Below are 17,237 nucleotides of genomic sequence, written 5' to 3' on the forward strand. Positions count from 1 at the left end.
AACACACGAGCAAGACATGCAATCACAGCATTCAAGCTGTTTATATACACACATGCACAGAATTTTTGCTTATAGACCTTTTGTCATTTCATCAGCTTCACACTTTGAAGCATGATATACGAGTTTTGGATTGCTTGCCCTTTGCAAGTGTAAACTATTAGATCCAATGTAAACATGATGTTCTTGCAAGCAACGAATACAATTAGTTGAAGTACATTTAGCGTTTCTCAAATTTGTTGGCCGTGTGACGTGTCTGGTGTGCTTTTTGAGCTGACTAATAGCCGTGTGATTTTGGAGGGGGCATTGCGCTGAAATAGTCCCACCTTTTGTGGTCATTTCAGTCAGCGCTTAATGACTTTGGAATGTTTCCGACCTGAGTTTCTGTAAACCTGAACATCCTTGCCTGTCAAAGGGTTCTTTTGAATTGCTATGCGTGGTAGCTCTGGAAGAGCAGGTCTCCTGGTGGGATTCCCAATGGTAAGCCAAAGGTCAAATTGGTCGGCAAGCATAAAAATTATGTTTTTAAGAATGCCGTTGGCACAAGTTGTCTGTTATAACTTATCCATTCCGTGTTTTTATAATACTTAGCAGTGGTTTCAACCCTGGTCACGTTGAGCTTAGTTCTCTTTTCTATCAATCCATCGCTACCCAGTCTTGTCTCCTGAGGCAACAGTGGGCCAAAGTGTATGTAAATTGACACAATGCGCCAGCCATCCCCAACAAAATACTGATTCTCTTGTTGGATATTTAATAGTTGTGGGCTACTAGGCTCTTCAGGACCAGCGTTGTCATACCCTTTTGGTTACTATCTCGGTAAGGGGTTGACTTGGAAGGGGAGTGTGGGACTCGTGCAGTGTATTAACTGTGTGTTGTTCTCATTGCCACTGCAGCCGCCAATCTGTGATGGCTATTGGCCAGAGCTGGCTTGCAGATGATGATGGTTATGATACATCTACACCCTACTACCACAGCTCAGTATATGGTTGGTATAATGGGTTTGTATGATGGGTAAGATTTCTTTCCACCCTCCATCTTACTTGGCATAAAGGAGGTGTGTTCCATGGTGAAGGCACCTTTTCTTTAACACTCGGCAGCGGGTCCTTGTTTTCAGGCGATGCCTACAACGGCTTTCACCATTCAACACACCCCTGGCCATTATTGTGCGGACGGGTGCCCGATGATTTTGACCTTTTGTGTTAAAGCCACCTCAAGTTAATGTTTGCCAAAACCAATGGCGTAATTTAGTTTGACTTGTTAGAGATCACACCGTTTTAGATACCCTTTTGAAACACAGGCGCGTCGTACAGAAGGGCACATATACTTCATGCTAGTCCAGAATCCTAAACCCAATGCCCGATAATAATTTAACTGGAGCCCATCACTGACTCTTAAGTCTGCTTGTGCGATTAGATGAAATTACATATTTATTTGACAGCCCCTAGTTTCTGAGCATATGCTGTCTTGATAGGTATAGGGAGGCTTTCTTTTGAGTCTATGGCGCTTTGGGTATGATACCTTTTTTATTGGTAGTGTTTTCACCTAGGATAGATTATGGACTTCTATTGATCCAACTGTGGGAAACGTGTTAGATATATGTGGACGTGAGATATAGCATAAAGATTGTAATCCAATGTTTTATGCAAGACTTGGAGACATCAAGCACTGCCAACCGTTAGTTGCATCTGATTGTGAGCTGGCTTTAATAGAATAGGCTAATGAGGGGACCTTCTTGGTAAAAAACCACATTGTCTCCTCGTATAGTGTTGCATCCAACACAACACACAGGCCTAGGACAGAAGAACAGTACAGCTTTAGTCTCACTTTATCTGCATCAGATTAGACTAGGCAGATTCACACTCCTATCTATATAAGCTTATTAAATATCATGGATGAGGTTAATGAGTCATGAATTTAAGTATATATGTGCAAACAAACTTTATAGAAAAGTTCCTTTGTCCAAAGTAAGGCCCTGAGCATGTTACACCAATATTTCCTGGCCCACCCAAAAAAAGGCACCTCCTAGTTTGGTTGCTTAGTTTTCTCCCCAACATGGCCAGCTTCTGTGTAGTTGACAGGGTTTTGGTAAGACCCTTTCTTGGATAGATTGGACTGCTGACAGTTAAATTCAGTATAAATGGAGGGGTTGTGGTAAGGCCCCCATGTCATTTGGCTAGCTGTTGGACTGTATCTGTGTATGCAGAGTCACTTTGTGGGGGGTACCGGTAAGGCCCTCTAGTTGTAAGTTCCGAGGGGTGGTGGTAAGGCCCTCAGATTGAGTATGGGGCTCTGGTAAGGCCCGTGAGGAAGATGGTTTCGGTTTCTTACTCGACTTGGATATTTGGCTCTCAAAAAGCCCTGCCCCAGGGGATCGTCCGACACAACAGACCAGTGTAGGAGCCGTCTGGATATCAGGTCTTCATCCCAAGACTGTAAGATACGGTGGTGTGGTTTGGGATGGCTGGGAGTAAGGAGCACAAACGGTTGCAGCAGCACATGTTGAGTTTTTTATTTTTGGAGGTTTTTTTTCTTCCTTCTTCTACATTGCACTTGAATCGATGGTTTGGTAAGGCAGCTGACTTTCTCTCTCCTCCAATACCTGTTGCAGAGGGTTGGGTTTGCAGAGTGGTAAGAGTATCGTTTGGGTTGAGGGTTTGAGTGCTGCTTGACCCTGTAGTTGTGTGAATCTGCAAAATACAAAGTGAACTGCAGAATGTAGATAACTGCCTGATGGTGGTAAGTGATTTGTGACAATATATTTTCATACTGAAATGCATTGCTGTAGGTCAAAATAACGTTTTAACGTTTTTTGTGGCATAAATTGACAATTTTGAAATTTTAAAATAAAATCCTTTAGTAAAACAACTGCCGATGTGGCAATCATTTGAAATGTATCTGACACGAGTACACATTTTCCACATCTGGGACCTCGTATATCAACCATCGGCAGGTTAGTACATTAGACTGAGGTTAGTTCATCATTCATGTGAAACCAGAAGAAGTTTGGAATAAAAACTGTTGACTAAATTGTGTCAGTAGTACTTTTATTTTAGTTTTGCATAAAGTTCCCCTAAAACTTCAATCTTAACTTTAAACACTGTTACGGATCTGATTTGTCATGACGGGCATGCCAATGTTAACCCTCAGATTTTAGGCAAATTAGTCCGTGGACAGGCTTTCTTATACGGTATTTTCTGCAGAGGATCATTCACACCTTGCAATAAATGAGTTTCCAGCCCTAAATTTGAGTTTGGTTCAAGTGTTTTTCTACCATCTGATCGTCTCTTATACAACAATAATGCCAGGTGTGAACAGAATATATATATATACAGGATATATAACCTCCAAAGGTAAAACTACTTAGGGTAGGAGCGCGGCATTGACAAAACGCTGGTTAAAACAATGTTGTGGACACTGCTGTGGTGTGACGGACGGAGTTCTGCTCCCACTTCCCTCGGCTTTAACCCAGAGAGCAGCCTTCTCGGCCTGTCCTGCTCCTGGTCAGTATAACCTGCACTCCTTGTTTCCTTAACCCATGGTTGCATCAGTGTCACTCCCGACTCACTCCTGCTCTTCCCCCTTCATCCCCTATCCCCCCTCCCTCCCCTTCCCTCCAGCCGCCTACAAGCACGCCGATGGGAAGAAGATTGACGGACGCAGAGTGCTTGTGGACGTCGAGCGGGGACGAACGGTGAAAGGATGGCAGCCACGCAGACTTGGTGAGTTGCTGCCTCTCCCACTAGATGTTCTTCTGTTGGCCCTTTGACGGAGCCACAGTAACCATGGAGGCTTTGAACCTGAGGTTTGGTGCACCTGGGGATTGGAAATATAGCAGTAGTCGTTTATATTGAGAGATCATTGTTATACAAAATTGGAAGTGGATTAAATCCACTGGGGAAAATATGCAGATCAAGTAACAGGAATGCTGGAACATTTGCATACCAGAACTACATTTCAGTACAAATTGAAAACAACACGGTACTAGTGCATTGAGAATTGTAATATTTGACCCATTTAAAGGTGGTGGTCTGGGTGGCACGAGGAGAGGTGGCGCTGACGTCAACATCAAACACTCTGGCAGAGACGACGCGTCGCGCTACGACGAGCGCCCCATCGGAGGAGGGTGAGTGAGCACGCCGTTTGAAAACCTCCCACACTTGCTACCCGGTAGCTAATAAGAACGCACGTCTACGTTTTTCAGTGAGTCGGAGTCTGGTTGCCTTTCCTAACGCCCCCTCTCCATCCTTCAGGGACCGCCCAGAGCGAGGAGAACGGGACCGCAGCGAGCGGCCGGAGCGGAGTCGGGAGCGTGGTGAGAGAGGGGGGGAGCGCGCTGAGCGGGGCGGCGGCGGAGAGCGCGGTGGCGGAGAGCGCGGCGGCGGAGAGCGGGACAAGGAGCGCGGCGAGCGCCGCAGGTCCCGCTCCAGGGAGAGGCGCCGGCGCTCCCGCTCCCGAGACAGAGCTCCAGGCATGGTGGTGCCCGGGGCCGCGGCGTCCGGGGAGGAGGTCGGCGGTGGGGGCAACCGGCGCAGGGACAGGGAGCGGGAGAGAGAGCGAGCGGCCGGCGGCGGGGGCGGGGAGAGCAACAGCAGGGAAAGGAGCCGCGACAGGGAGAGGAAAAGGCGTAGCCGCAGCCGTGACCGCAAACGGGAAAGAGGGGACAGGGGCAAGGGGGCGGACGGTGAGGAGGCGGGCATGGGCCTAGGGGATGGGGCGGCAGAGGACGGGGCCGATAGGGTGCCAGAGGAGGGCGAGGAAGGCGGTGAGGGGCCCGACGAGCGCAGCAGGGAGCGGGACCGGGGGGACCGCGATAGAGACCGTAGGCGCAGCCACAGGGACAAGGGAGACCGAGACAGGGACCGCGAGAGGCGCAGGGGCGACAGGGATAGAGACAGGGAGCACAAGAGGGACCGGGGCGACAGGGAGAGGGGTGGGGCGGAGCGCCGGGAAGACCGGCACACCTCCATGCTGTCCCGAGATGAAATGGGCCCCCAGGACGAGGTGGGCAACGGCGCGGAGGAGGGTGAGGCCCCGCCTCCCATGGAGGAGTACAGTCAGGATGGGATGGACCGTGAGTCGATGCAATCTGGCGAAGGCTACGGCTCCAATGAGAATGGCTACAAGATGGAGCCACAAGGGGAGGAGTACTGAGAAGGTCACCGTTGTCTTTGATTACTGTCATATGCAATTCTCAGTTGTGTGTGATTGATGCTGTACTAAACAAAAAAAAAACCAACCCAGCCTAGCCAGTGGGAAGTGTAATTCGTTACCATGAGTACTTTCTGCCCTTCTTCAGGCCTGTGTTCGTCATTTGGTTCTTCTATAGATTGGGATTTGAACCCCAAAAGCATTGGCACATAGACCAAATAGCGGCATTGTCCATACAGTGTCCAATGAATATTTGCAAACAAATTTTCTAAGTGCGTTTTTCCTGTTTGGGTCTAGGTAAAGTTGAGATTGCGACCCATTGACAAATTGATATATTGATAATTATGGAAGGACGATGCTATCATGTTCCTTCCTTGTATGGTATTGCCTTTTTAATTTAATTTGTATCTGATGCTGGATAATTCCCATTGGATGAACCTAATCGATTTGACCCCAATGCTTCATAATTGCAAATTGTACATAACCTCACCAAATGTAGAACTGCATGGTCATGAGTGAGTTTCACTGTTTCTTTTTATAAGACTAAATCGAGGAATTCGTCCTCCTCAAAGGAATTGTGTTAATTTTCTTTATTCGAAAATAAACGTTTTTTATCTAATGTTCGTTGACTGTTTTGTGTTAATTGCATAATTGTGTTAAGCCTGAAGCATTAGACTATGGCACGCACAATGTGAGCTGTCGGGCTAATTAAAATCACGCTTTACCAATCGGTTGCGTAAACGTTGCCTGGGCTATTCTGGACCAGCGTTCGTGTACGTTCTGCAACCGTAAAGACCTAACCTGGCCTTATGCCCATTGGATTTCTTGAGAGGTTTCATACGAAGATCGGTTTCACCGTAGCCACTGCATTTAAATCCTACCCCGGATTACTAATCGCATCTAGTGGTCTTGGATCGTCCACCCCCCTCCTCCTGCCTCACCGCAGTATCCGACTAGGAGCTCACCATGATGTCATCCTATTATCACTCTGGAAAGGAAACTGAAATGGCTACGATGTCAGAGCCGCTTTGCTTAGAAAGAGGTAACTGTATATACGAATGTATCGTGGAAATGTTAATATTACCGCAAGACTCCGATCTGTGCGTCTTGGGGCAGCGCTACATTACGCAGCAGCGCAGGGCGCCGTCTTCTGTGGTTAGCCTGCCATAAGCCAGCGCGGACTATTTACATTTGTTACTATTAACCCATGTTTTGCCCTTGCATAAGTATTAACAGACAAACCGTGAGCACAGCTTGCTGCTGGCTGGTGTGTATGCTGTGAACCGTGAGCTCCACGTCTTCCGATCCTTTGACATGCTACTAGTTAGCATCTGACAGCGATCTCCTGGCTTTGTTATACATTCAGCTCTCATACGCTGCACTGTGTTAATATGCGTTGAGCTATGAACCCACGTTCACTAGTAATTTTCATTCATGGAAAAACGATTGTTTATTTAACTTGCGACGTAGCGTTTTACTTTAACGTGAGAAAGTTTAAAATGAAGACCGGCAGACTGTCAGATTGAATCTGGTATACATTTGCAGTGTAAATCGCATGCCAGTAAAATCAATCGTTTCTTATATAATTCCTGAATCAATTCAATGGTGAGGAACGGAAGTGGGATTTTATTTTTGCACCTTTCACTGTTCGTATGTCCGGCATGTGTTAAAACGTTTCTCATTTACATCATAAATAAATCAAAGAATATTGTCTTTAGGTTGGCAGACCTTCTCTCCCTCTCGAGAAGGTCATAAAATTGAACTTTTATTTTGTCACATTGACAACATCCAAATCGGACTTTTGAAGGACCGCTTGAGTGGTCGTCCTCAGTCCCCAATTCAACTTTCTGTGTGCTCTGCTCGTCATGCCAGACGTGTGCCGGGTGATCGAGCTCCTGGACCGGCTGCAACGCAGCGGGGAGTTACCCCCTCCCAAGCTGCAGGCCCTGCAGAGAGTCCTACAGAGCAAGTTCTGTGCCGCTATCAGAGAGGTGAGAAAAACATCTTGTGTTGGAGATGAATAACTAGCATTCGTTCTCTGCAGAGACTGATGTGTGTTTTCAAGTGGGTGAGGATCTTCATCACCACCTAAGACGTGTTGTGGGTGGACCCCAACATATCTACCCCGAGGGCCCCTAGAAGGCTGGGTGCCGCAGGAGGAATTGCTCATGACAGTTGTGATAGAAATATTGCTGGTAAACAAAATACAAAGCAGGGTCTTTTTGCTGCCAATGGTTTCCATACAGAACAGTTCTGAAATGGATCCTAAAAAAACAAACAGGGGTTTGAGTCCTAAAGATCGTATCAACATGGAAGATGGATTCAATACAAAATGTATGAAATGTAAATTTATATACCATTTAAATTAGTAAAAAATATGAACCATTAAAAGGTACCACTCTTCATTTTATGAAGATTTTATGAAGCTAAACCAACTGCCCTTTTCCACCACTTGACAGAAAATGTCATCTGACCAATTTTGTCTCGAGTTTATGGAAATGACATGGAATATCATGTATGGATTTACTTCTAAATGTACTACAGATGTAATGTACAAATAGGCATTAATACAGTATAATGTTTCAACCTTTTACAGTGGAGCTACTCTACTCTGAGCCTCTCTATGCGTAGGTATGTCGCCAGGTACTAGTTCATAACACTGTCACTGTTGGTGCTGCACCTCTATTACGGTCTCCTCCCCTTCCTACTCCTGAACACTTGTGATTGCAGATACCCAGGAAATCGATAAGAGCATTTTCCTTTCGGTAATTTAAAATGGTGTTTTCCGTGTGATACATACAGTAAATCGTCTTAATCTTAAAAAATCGTAAAAAAAAATCTTAATCTCTTAATCTTAATCTGAAAGCCCACACACTTGACCTAATCCCTGCTCTTGAACACGCCACCTCTCACCCACAACCCTCCCACCACCCCTGGTGCACTGTCGTTGATATTTCAGAGCCGTAAGAAAAACTACTGTCTGTGTCTGCATTGGAGTTGTTAACCAAATAGTACTACCACCTGCACCCATCAACCTGTTGGCTAACCTGCTCACTAACCTAAGCTACGATGTCTGTGTTCATATACAAACTATAAACCTTGTTTATCGTATTGTTTTTATTTAGAGGTTTGAGGGAGTCTATGCCCAGTAAAAAAAAATACATGTATTAGTAGTATAATAGTATAATACAGTGTTATATTATGAGGTTTTTTTCTTATTATCATTGAACAGACCATAACATTATCTTGATTTTATTGAGGGCTTTAGATTTAGGGAATGAGATTCAGTGCTTATTCAAATTTAAGCATAAATAATGTAACCACAAAAATACACCCACTAGGTATCAATTCATTTTAAACCATGCTGTATAACTAATTGGATTAATTTGTAAACATGTCAACACAAGAAACAGGCCTTTCTAACCTGCTTGTCCATGTTTGCATGCCTCAAGTTAACTCACAGTCAGACCAATTCAAACTGTCTAACCACACTCCTTTCTTCCTCCGGACCTAACACCTCAAAATCCTTTTGACTCACCCAATCCACTGACCCATGAAGTTGATTTATTTATAATTTTCTACTACAGGTCTACGAACAGCTCTATGACACCTTAGACATAGCAGGGGGGCCAGAGGTCCGTGCACAGGCCACTGCAAAGGTATTTATAACACACAAAAGGTTCAATACAATATTTAATTTATTTGTTTTACAGGGCCAGGTTGCAAGTTAATGCTACTCGGCAAACCGTTGACATAGAACATGGTCACCAGTGTTGCCAGATTGGGCGGGAAATCTGTTGTCATTAAAGGGTGTTTTATTGTTTCTCTCTTCAGGCCACAGTTGCGGCCTTCGCAGCCAGCGAGGGTCACGCTCACCCACGGGTGGTGGAGCTCCCCAAGACAGAGGAGGGCCTGGGCTTCAACATCATGGGGGGCAAGGAGCAGAACTCCCCCATCTACATCTCCAGGGTCATCCCCGGGGGAGTGGCGGACCGCCAGGGGGGCTTGAAGAGGGGAGACCAGCTGCTCTCTGTTAACGGAGTGGTAATATATATCCTCTTTTCTTCTATTCAGGTCCATGTTCTGGATTAAACGTAATCTATTTTGAACGAGGTATGAGAGTTAGGCACACGTTGGATTTTTTGTGAAAGGACTCACACCTGTAACTAAGCAAAAGCTACTGGGCTTGCATTTAAATGGTGCAAACAAGATTTGTTCCGATACCGATACCGGTATCGGCAACTTGTCAGATATGTCCTAAAATGTAAATTGTCTAGTTTTTTTATTTTCACACTAGATAATAAAAGAAAGCTCTATAGAATGCATTCTCTGTACATTTATGAATATCCATACAGGGTTAGTAGTATACGGCTGTTAAAATAAATAAATAATATACCTCCCAAAAATAATCAATCATAAACGTTATCGGCCGATACTCAAGTTCAGTTATCGGAATCGGGAAGGAAAGAAACGATATCGGAACATCTCTAGCGCTTACCCAGAGTTGCAGGCTGTGGAGGAGATCAGCCCAGCTCAAAAGTCTCTGTCTGTGTGGGTGTGTGGGCTGGAGGAGGTCAGCCCAGCTCAAAGTCTCTGTCTGTGTGGGTGTGGGCTGTGGAGGAGGTCAGCCCAGCTCAAAGTCTCTGTCTGTGTGGGTGTGGGCTGTGGACGAGGTCAGCCCAGCTCAAAGTCTCTGTCTGTGTGGGTGTGTGGGCTGTGGACGAGGTCAGCCCAGCTCAAAGTCTCTGTCTGTGTGGGTGTGTGGGCTGTGGAGGAGGTCAGCCCAGCTCAAAGTCTCTGTCTGTGTGGGTGTGCGGCGGTTGTCCCCGGCCTAGAGCGTGGAGGGGGAGCACCACGAGAAGGCGGTGGAGCTGCTGAAGGCGGCCCAGGGCTCGGTGAAGCTGGTGGTGCGCTACACCCCCAAGGTGCTGGAGGAGATGGAGGCGCGCTTCGAGAAGATGCGCAGCGCCCGCCGTCGCCAGCAGCACACCAGCTACTCGTGAGGCTTTTGATTGGTTCTTTGGTTTTCGTTGCAGTGCCCCTTCAGAAGGCCTGTGTGTGTGTGTGTGTGTGTGTGTGTGTGTGTGTGTGTGTGTGTGTGTGTGTGTGTGTGTGTGTAAATAGCATGTATGACTCTACGTTTACGTTTAGTAATTTCACATCTGTATCTTCTTTTAAATCTTGATTCAAATAACACATATTTACTAAACACATCAGCATTTTAATAGATTTTTGTTTATTGATTTATTATTTATTTATTGATATAGCAATTCTCTTTATTTAATCAGTGTTTTTGTTTTTAAATGTGTCTGTTTCGTTCTATTTTTGTTTGCATGTTGGTTTTTTATGTATTCCGTTGACTGTTATATAATGTTATGTATATTTATTTTCAATGTTTTAAATGTTTTATCTTGTGTGTTTGCATGTGAACAGCGATAGTGCGTTACATTAGATAAAACACGCAGGCACATGAAGGCAACACCACAGATGTTTCAACTGAGGGCCCTTCTGCTGTTTATTTCCTTCTCTAAACAGATCATTGGAGTCTAGGGGTTAACCACGCCCTCACCTCTGTTGACCCCCTCCCAACCCGCTCATCTCTCCCATGGGTGTCTAGACCTTAGCAAGAATGGAGATAGAAAAATTACAAACAACAACCAAAGTAGCCAACCAAGACCTGTTAACTATTTCCATTGATGAAGACGTGTGTAGGTGTTTTGTGTGTTAATCCCTCCCTCCTAACCTCATACCTAGATCCTTTATGGAGCTCAATGTGTTGTTCAACTGACATTTTCTTCCTTCCAGTTGAATGCCTATATCCTAGTTGAGGGAAGGGATTTATTCCTATATGTGTGCGTGTATATGTGTGTTTGTTTGTGTGTGTGTGTGTGTGTGTATGTGTGTGTGTGTGTGTGTTTTTGCTAAATGCACACATTTGTGTGTAAGCACGTTTGTGTGTGTGCTTGCGTGTGTCTCTGTGCGCGTGTGTGCACAAGCATGTGTGTGCGTGTGTGCACACATGCACATGTGTGTGCGTGTGTGCATGCAGAGGCGTGTGGCTGTGTCCTATAGGGGTTGGTGTACTGGTGTGACATGATGATATTATGCTGTGTAGTGCTGGGTGAAAGGACAGCAGCAGCAGCCTTGTTGTGACCTTATTATTAGTTTGTTCGTAGAGCCACAACCTTTTTAGATGAACCCACTACACACAGGGCTAACCAGGAGCTGGATGGAGTGATATATATATATATATATATATATGTATGTGTATATATATATATGTATATATATGTATGTATATATATATATGCTATTTGTAATAAGTATTTGGTATTTGAAATGTCTTTATTTATTAATTAATTTATTGTTGTTATTTATTCATGGAATAAAATATATCAAGATTGAACTTTAGTGAAGGCCTTTACTTTGTATTATTCATTTTTTAAAGTCAAAGTACATTCAATGAGCTACATTGAGATTTAAGTATGAATTAAATAATTGTGAACAATCGTGCAATGACCTATAGGGAAATAAATATTCATAATTTAAATACATTGATCAACATAAATATACTGTTCTGTTCAACAGTGAGTAGAATGGATTGTTTTGTTGATGGCTACCTATTACACCGCTATATATGCAAGTGTTGGCTTGTAAACTAGTAAATGTTATGTAGTCAGGTGACACAAGTACACCAATTAAAAATTCAGCATCAGTCTCAATGGACACTATCACAAACAATTGCATCGTTAATAAACCATTCTTTATTTGGTTTGTCAACACTGTGGGAATGGTTTGAATAGTAAACTTGAAGAGACGTTCGCTTTGGAGCAGTGTTTCAGCACCACGGACAGCAGCTTAGTATAATGTAGAGAAGCGGCCACTAGAGGGACAGGAAAAAAGACGAGGTTATCTGAGTCCGCTTTGGACAGTCATTTTTTGCCCGCCTGAACTAAACCATATGAATTGTAATTTTCTTTTGTCGATAGTTTTCAAGTCATCATTGTTTGGAATTGTTGTATCCCGAGCTTGTTCAAATTTTGCTCACATTGAAACGAGACGTTTATTAATGGAATAGATGTGTAGAGGCAATTGTATTCAATGCACGGACAAATGTAATACAATAAAGGTGAAACTTTATAACACTCGATCTACTCTTGAAGACGAAAATAAGCCAGGCCTATTAAAAAATACCAAAATGCTTGTCACAAAAATAACCGTTGTGTCGCCCCCTACAGGCGTCAGCTGAACAATCTTGATTTAGCTCCAAGCTCAACAACAGCAGCAAGCGTTATTATAGCAGAGAGAAAATCTGTGTTGTCTATCCATTGATATCAAGTTTATTCAATATAGTGAAATGATCAAATAATCACACAGGGTTACATTCCAGTTTGTTTTGTAAAATAAATGTATTGAGCTCAACAAGAGTTGTGCCCGGTGCCTCGTTTGGCAGGCCTCTCTACTTAATTAGGGAAAACTGAAAACATGAACACAACAGGTATGTTTAATGTTGCAGGCTATAGCATGGACAGTCTTGTCATCTTATCGAAAACATTCCACTGTTTAAGCCTCTGAAGATAAGCTTTCGATTTGAAATACATATATTGATTTTAGACAAACAATACTTTAGTTCAAGGAAAACATTACAAGAATGACGTGTACACTTTTGCTAAGTAAATTTCCAATGTTTGATCTACCTCAGAAGGAACTAAACTATTGAAAGAATTGAAAACATGCAGGTACAAATATGATATGTAGGCCAAACACTCTCATACAAACCACCAAACTCACAGAACAGTGTTTCTCTCTGGTCGAGTTTTGTATTGTACAGTCACAGATTGTAAGAGAAAGAGAGAAAACATGATAACACGTTGCTTGGTTGAAGCAAACCGAACGAGTTGTAATTAATACTTCATTGACCATGACAAATATTTAAAAGGCACAACGATAAACATAAAACAAAATCAAATCAAATCACTAAATAAATTGACCTAAGACATTTTCAACACTACCAATGGAAAATATGATCCCCTTGTATTCGATGAGTCCCGCCTACTCCAATTCTTTCACCATGAGCAAAACACATTTTGTTAATAGTAAAAAAAAAAAAAAGTGTTGAATAGAATCACTGTGATGTTAACCTTGCATCTGTATATTATAACCATGGGCCAAAATGCTGAAAGCACAAAACCTAGGAGCTCCTGTATGTTGCTTGGATCATTCAAGTACTGATGTTAAATTGTCCTAACTTGCTAATCCTAAAAATCCTAAAGATATTAAAAAATGAGCTTAATAAATTAGGATTCCCTCACTCATAATCATAATCATTTAATCATTTTGATGATTAATGCCAAGAACAAGATTATATAGTCCAGATCTCAAGTTAATACCAGGCTGAATGTTATCTGCATCTGTTATTAACATTTGCCTGTGTCAGGCTTGCCTCTAATACATGCCAATGGGTCTGTCCAGGAAAGCCACATGTGGGAAGGTACTGTGTTGGAGCTTCACTTTAGCACTGGAGAGTGACAGGTAAGAAAATAGCAAAAGCAAAATAAAATGCCAAAAACATTTGATCAAACATGTTTCACTGGACTTCAATCCGGCAATCTGAATATTTAATAGCTTTTTTGCTCTAGTGGTTTTAAACAAATAAATAGCTATCCCATTTTCTTTTCAATTATTTTCATAATATTAAAGGGTGCAGTGTGTTTTTTTTTTTTACCTCAGCACACCTAAAAAAGAACATAAAAGGTCACAGCTCATAATTGGTTCCTTCCTACCATTAGAACACAAAAACAGAAATATAATAATAAGATAATCCTACATCGGTCCTCACACCAAACCTCTATTATACGGCTAATAAGTGCATGTACACAGGTGTGCATAGACATTCTTCCTACTCATATTATGCAAAGCAGTTGTACTAACTTATATTATACACACAAAGCAAATATGTACACATGGATTTCCTTGAACACTAGCTTTAGCATGTTAATCAGTCCTTGCCTGTTTGTGTGAGACGTCTGTATCTCAAAAAAAATATCCCCAAATAATCAATAGGCATTTTTTGGTTTGGTTTAGTAATGGGAATGCTATTAGTGTGACCTCAGTGTTGTAGCAGTACATACTATATTGATGCTATATTTCAGTGAGATGTTGATTTGATTTTGAGTGCAGTTGTATGCATGTAGTGTTTCTCTATATCTGCACTGTGTGTTTGCTTATGCGTGTGTCTCTATGTTGGTGTGTCCTTTGTATGTGTCTGTATGTGTATGTGTTTTCATGTTTAATCCACGATGCATAACATCTTGATGAGTAACTTGACAAACAACAGCAGCCTAACTTTTGCCCATTGAGATATATATATATATATATATATATATATATATATATATATATATATATATATATATATATATATATATATATACATATATGTATAGAAAAGCTAGAGGGAGCCTACCATACCATACCTTCAATCTAGAGAGAGATAGAGTAGAGTAGACCAGCCAAAGTCTAGCCTTACCAACAAGCAGACACTCGATTGACTATACTAAGACCCCTTTCTGCATGACAACATCAGACTACACCAAAGACTGGGCCATACACAACCCTTTGAGAGGGGGGCGTGGTTAAACAGCAGCAGCAGGGGCTCCCTCTCACCTCACCGATGTTAAGACAACTCTATGGCGCTCTGCCTCTGCGGGCCCGTTATTATTTGCGCTTGCGGAGCACCAGGTACATGATGCCACTGAGCAGGGTCATGGGGAAGCTGGCCCAGGCCAGGTAGAAGGAGGAGCTGTAGGTCCCCGCCCGCAGCTTGGGCTCATGGAAGCTGTCCTTCTGCGCCGTGTACACGGACGCCGCCACCATCACGCACACGGCTGCCGCACAGGGGAGGGGGAGGAGGAGGAGGAGGAGGAGGAGGAGGAGGGAAGATGTCACATTTTTAGCAGACGCTTTTATCCAAAGCGACAATACAATAAGTACATTTGTCAGAAATGGTTCACGTTCTCTGGGGTAATGTATGTTCTGTTCCCCGTGCCTAATATCTATAATAGCTAATATCTGACCAATAAGGGCCGCTTCTGCCCCTTTCCAGTACATTCTTCGGTGGCATCCACATTTCCCATCTGGGATTAATAAAATGCCGCCTTATCATATCTTTACAGAAAGCATAGAAAGTACTAAGCATAATTGCATTATGTATATGTGGAATACCAATTGTTTACTGAAACATATTGTAGTGATACAAAATATATATATATAGGCTATGTATACTATTGGTTGTTATCTTACACTACTTATCGGTCATGTTGAACTAAAACAGTGTGGTATTATCCTCATGCGCCTGACCCAACGGTTAACCCTACACACTACAATACAACCCAATGTTTACATTGGACTTTATTTGAGTGTGTGCCCGTCTGCAGGTGTGACTGTGTGTTTATCTACCGGTCTCGAGGTGATGGTGTTGCGTGCATACACGCGTGCTCGTGTGTTTGACCAGCGGTTTGTGTGAGAGCGTCCACTTACAGGCCAGCAGCTGGATGATGGCGGTGAAGACAAATCTCTCCCCCTGCTTCAGCCTGAAGAGCTGCAGGATGAAGACGAAGAAGGCCATGCAGCACAGGATGGTGGACAGGATCATGGTGGCCTGCACCGTCTGCAGGTAGGCTGGGAGAGGGTGGAAGAGTACATGGCACAGTGTTAAAGGGGTGATATTACAGGGTGATGTTAGGCTTGTAATGGCTAATCACACTCACACCTGGTAGCGTAATATCACCCAGTTTAAAGAGCAACTTGCAGGTTGGCATCCCTAGTCACTAAATAATCCTTTGAAATCGATCTCAAAACATTGTTTTTGTACTTAGACTTGTTTCTTAGTGCAACCTTCACAAGCAGATCAGAAAACTAACAACATACCTTGTGGAACCTGATGTAAGACAGGCAGTACAGCTACACAAACACACACACACACACACACACACACTCACGCACACGCACACGCACACACACACACACACGTCTGTAATAATTAAGTAATTAACATTATGTGTGTGTCCCCCGCATCACATTGTACCTGCGTCTGCAGTGTGGCTCTTGGCCACCGAATAGCATGTCTCATTGCAGGTGAACCACAGGTCTGAGTAGTACACGTTTTCTGTGGAGGTAGAGACCACCCACCATGACTGGAGAAACACACACACACATAAAGAAAGGGACAAGTTGGTCAGTCTTCAAGTGTATAGCTATTGGTATGTTTGTAGCTTAGAGGCTGGGTTCTACCAAGTAAAACACATTTTCTTGCTTAATTTTTTCTTCCTCTTCTTCATTTACGCATAGAGAAACATGACTCAAACAAACCAATTCATTTAGTTTGAACCACATTTACATCGCCAGCTGAACCGCTGCATTCAGGTCAAACCTTTAGGGGACAGCAAACTAAAATCCACACCAACTCACGAATGCGGAGCCAATCACACACGAGCCACTACATGTCCCAGCATCCTCTCTGTCTAGTCACACTCACGTTGTATATGGTGGCGGCAAACAGCAGGGCGGCTGAGGCCAGGTGGAACACGATGATCAGGGCTAGGACGATCAACATCGCTTCTCTGTTCTCGCTCTAGCGAGGACGACTGCTTGGCTTCTGGACTGGTCTGGCCCGGGCACTAGCTCCTCCTGGATCAAGAGAAGAGCTTTGGGTTTTTTGAAGCACTCCCCTTGTTTGTGGTCGTGCAGGTGGACAGCAAGGCTTGTTCCTGTGACTATGGAGATCTGTGCAGAGAGGGTCGTGTTTAATACATGTTTTAATACACACATACAGGTGTAAACATGCTAGTATGTACTAATAATGGACAGTGAGAGTGGAGGGTGTGGGAGTTTCTCCTCATTCGTGAATTATCACGCTGATTGCTTAGTGATTTGCATCCAAAATGTAGTCAATACGCTCATAGCTCTGTAAAGGAAATCGTATATCATAACATGAGTGCCGCCATCTGTGTGTGTGGGTTTGTAATGTGATGTTTGTCCCCTGACCCCTAGATGGGTTAGTTTGGAAAGTGGGGGGACGGACACGCTATATA

General features: G+C 43.5%; 3 protein-coding genes across 4 annotated transcripts; 2 read left to right on the forward strand and 1 right to left on the reverse strand.

Moving 5' to 3' along the window:
• Positions 1 to 15: 15 nt before the first annotated feature.
• Positions 16 to 5,764, forward strand: LOC311375808 (uncharacterized protein). The gene is made up of 3 exons (XM_084490858.1): positions 16 to 3,716; positions 4,018 to 4,120; positions 4,248 to 5,764. Exons 1-3 carry the CDS (start codon positions 3,533 to 3,535, stop codon positions 5,146 to 5,148), a joined length of 1,188 nt encoding a protein of 395 aa, XP_084346984.1. The 5' UTR covers positions 16 to 3,532; the 3' UTR covers positions 5,149 to 5,764.
• A 1,246-nt stretch (positions 5,765 to 7,010) lies between these two features.
• Positions 7,011 to 11,364, forward strand: LOC311375810 (protein lin-7 homolog B; the record flags this gene model as incomplete). Its single annotated transcript, XM_084490860.1, has 5 exons — positions 7,011 to 7,136; positions 8,733 to 8,804; positions 8,980 to 9,189; positions 9,981 to 10,144; positions 10,681 to 11,364. 5 exons carry the CDS (start codon positions 7,011 to 7,013, stop codon positions 10,700 to 10,702), a joined length of 594 nt encoding a protein of 197 aa, XP_084346986.1. The 3' UTR covers positions 10,703 to 11,364.
• A 573-nt stretch (positions 11,365 to 11,937) lies between these two features.
• On the reverse strand, positions 11,938 to 16,822 carry LOC311375809 (epithelial membrane protein 2-like). 2 transcript variants are annotated; one of them, XR_014643786.1, is made up of 5 exons: positions 16,682 to 16,822; positions 16,232 to 16,340; positions 15,685 to 15,825; positions 14,812 to 15,032; positions 11,938 to 12,028 (listed from the first exon to the last, which is right to left on the reverse strand). XR_014643786.1 is itself a non-coding variant. In XM_084490859.1 (4 exons), the coding sequence occupies exons 1-4, from the start codon at positions 16,757 to 16,759 to the stop codon at positions 14,863 to 14,865; spliced, it is 498 nt and encodes a 165-aa protein (XP_084346985.1). In that variant the 5' UTR covers positions 16,760 to 16,822; the 3' UTR covers positions 14,683 to 14,862. The 2 variants fall into 2 exon arrangements, 1 of the variants encoding a protein (XP_084346985.1); XM_084490859.1 differs by lacking the exon at positions 11,938 to 12,028 and having other exon boundaries at positions 14,683 to 15,032.
• Between the last annotated feature and the right edge of the window lie 415 nt (positions 16,823 to 17,237).

The sequence above is a fragment of the Micromesistius poutassou genome (assembly GCF_964030765.1).
Source record: "Micromesistius poutassou genome assembly, contig: SCAFFOLD_4162, whole genome shotgun sequence".
Lineage (NCBI taxonomy): Eukaryota > Metazoa > Chordata > Actinopteri > Gadiformes > Gadidae > Micromesistius > Micromesistius poutassou.

Excerpts from the sequence above, each read along its gene's own strand:
- LOC311375809 (XM_084490859.1), bottom strand. The coding sequence starts at position 16,759 with ATGTTGATCGTCCTAGCCCTGATCATCGTGTTCCACCTGGCCTCAGCC. Across the intron at positions 15,826-16,231 it reads GAGCCACACTGCAGACGCAG|CCTACCTGCAGACGGTGCAG; the intron begins GTACAATGTGAT and ends ACCCTCTCCCAG. Across the intron at positions 15,033-15,684 it reads CATCATCCAGCTGCTGGCCT|CCGTGTGCGTGATGGTGGCG; the intron begins GTAAGTGGACGC and ends CCTGTGCGGCAG.
- LOC311375808 (XM_084490858.1), top strand. The coding sequence starts at position 3,533 with ATGGTTGCATCAGTGTCACTCCCGACTCACTCCTGCTCTTCCCCCTTC. Across the intron at positions 3,717-4,017 it reads ATGGCAGCCACGCAGACTTG|GTGGTGGTCTGGGTGGCACG; the intron begins GTGAGTTGCTGC and ends ACCCATTTAAAG. Across the intron at positions 4,121-4,247 it reads GAGCGCCCCATCGGAGGAGG|GGACCGCCCAGAGCGAGGAG; the intron begins GTGAGTGAGCAC and ends TCCATCCTTCAG.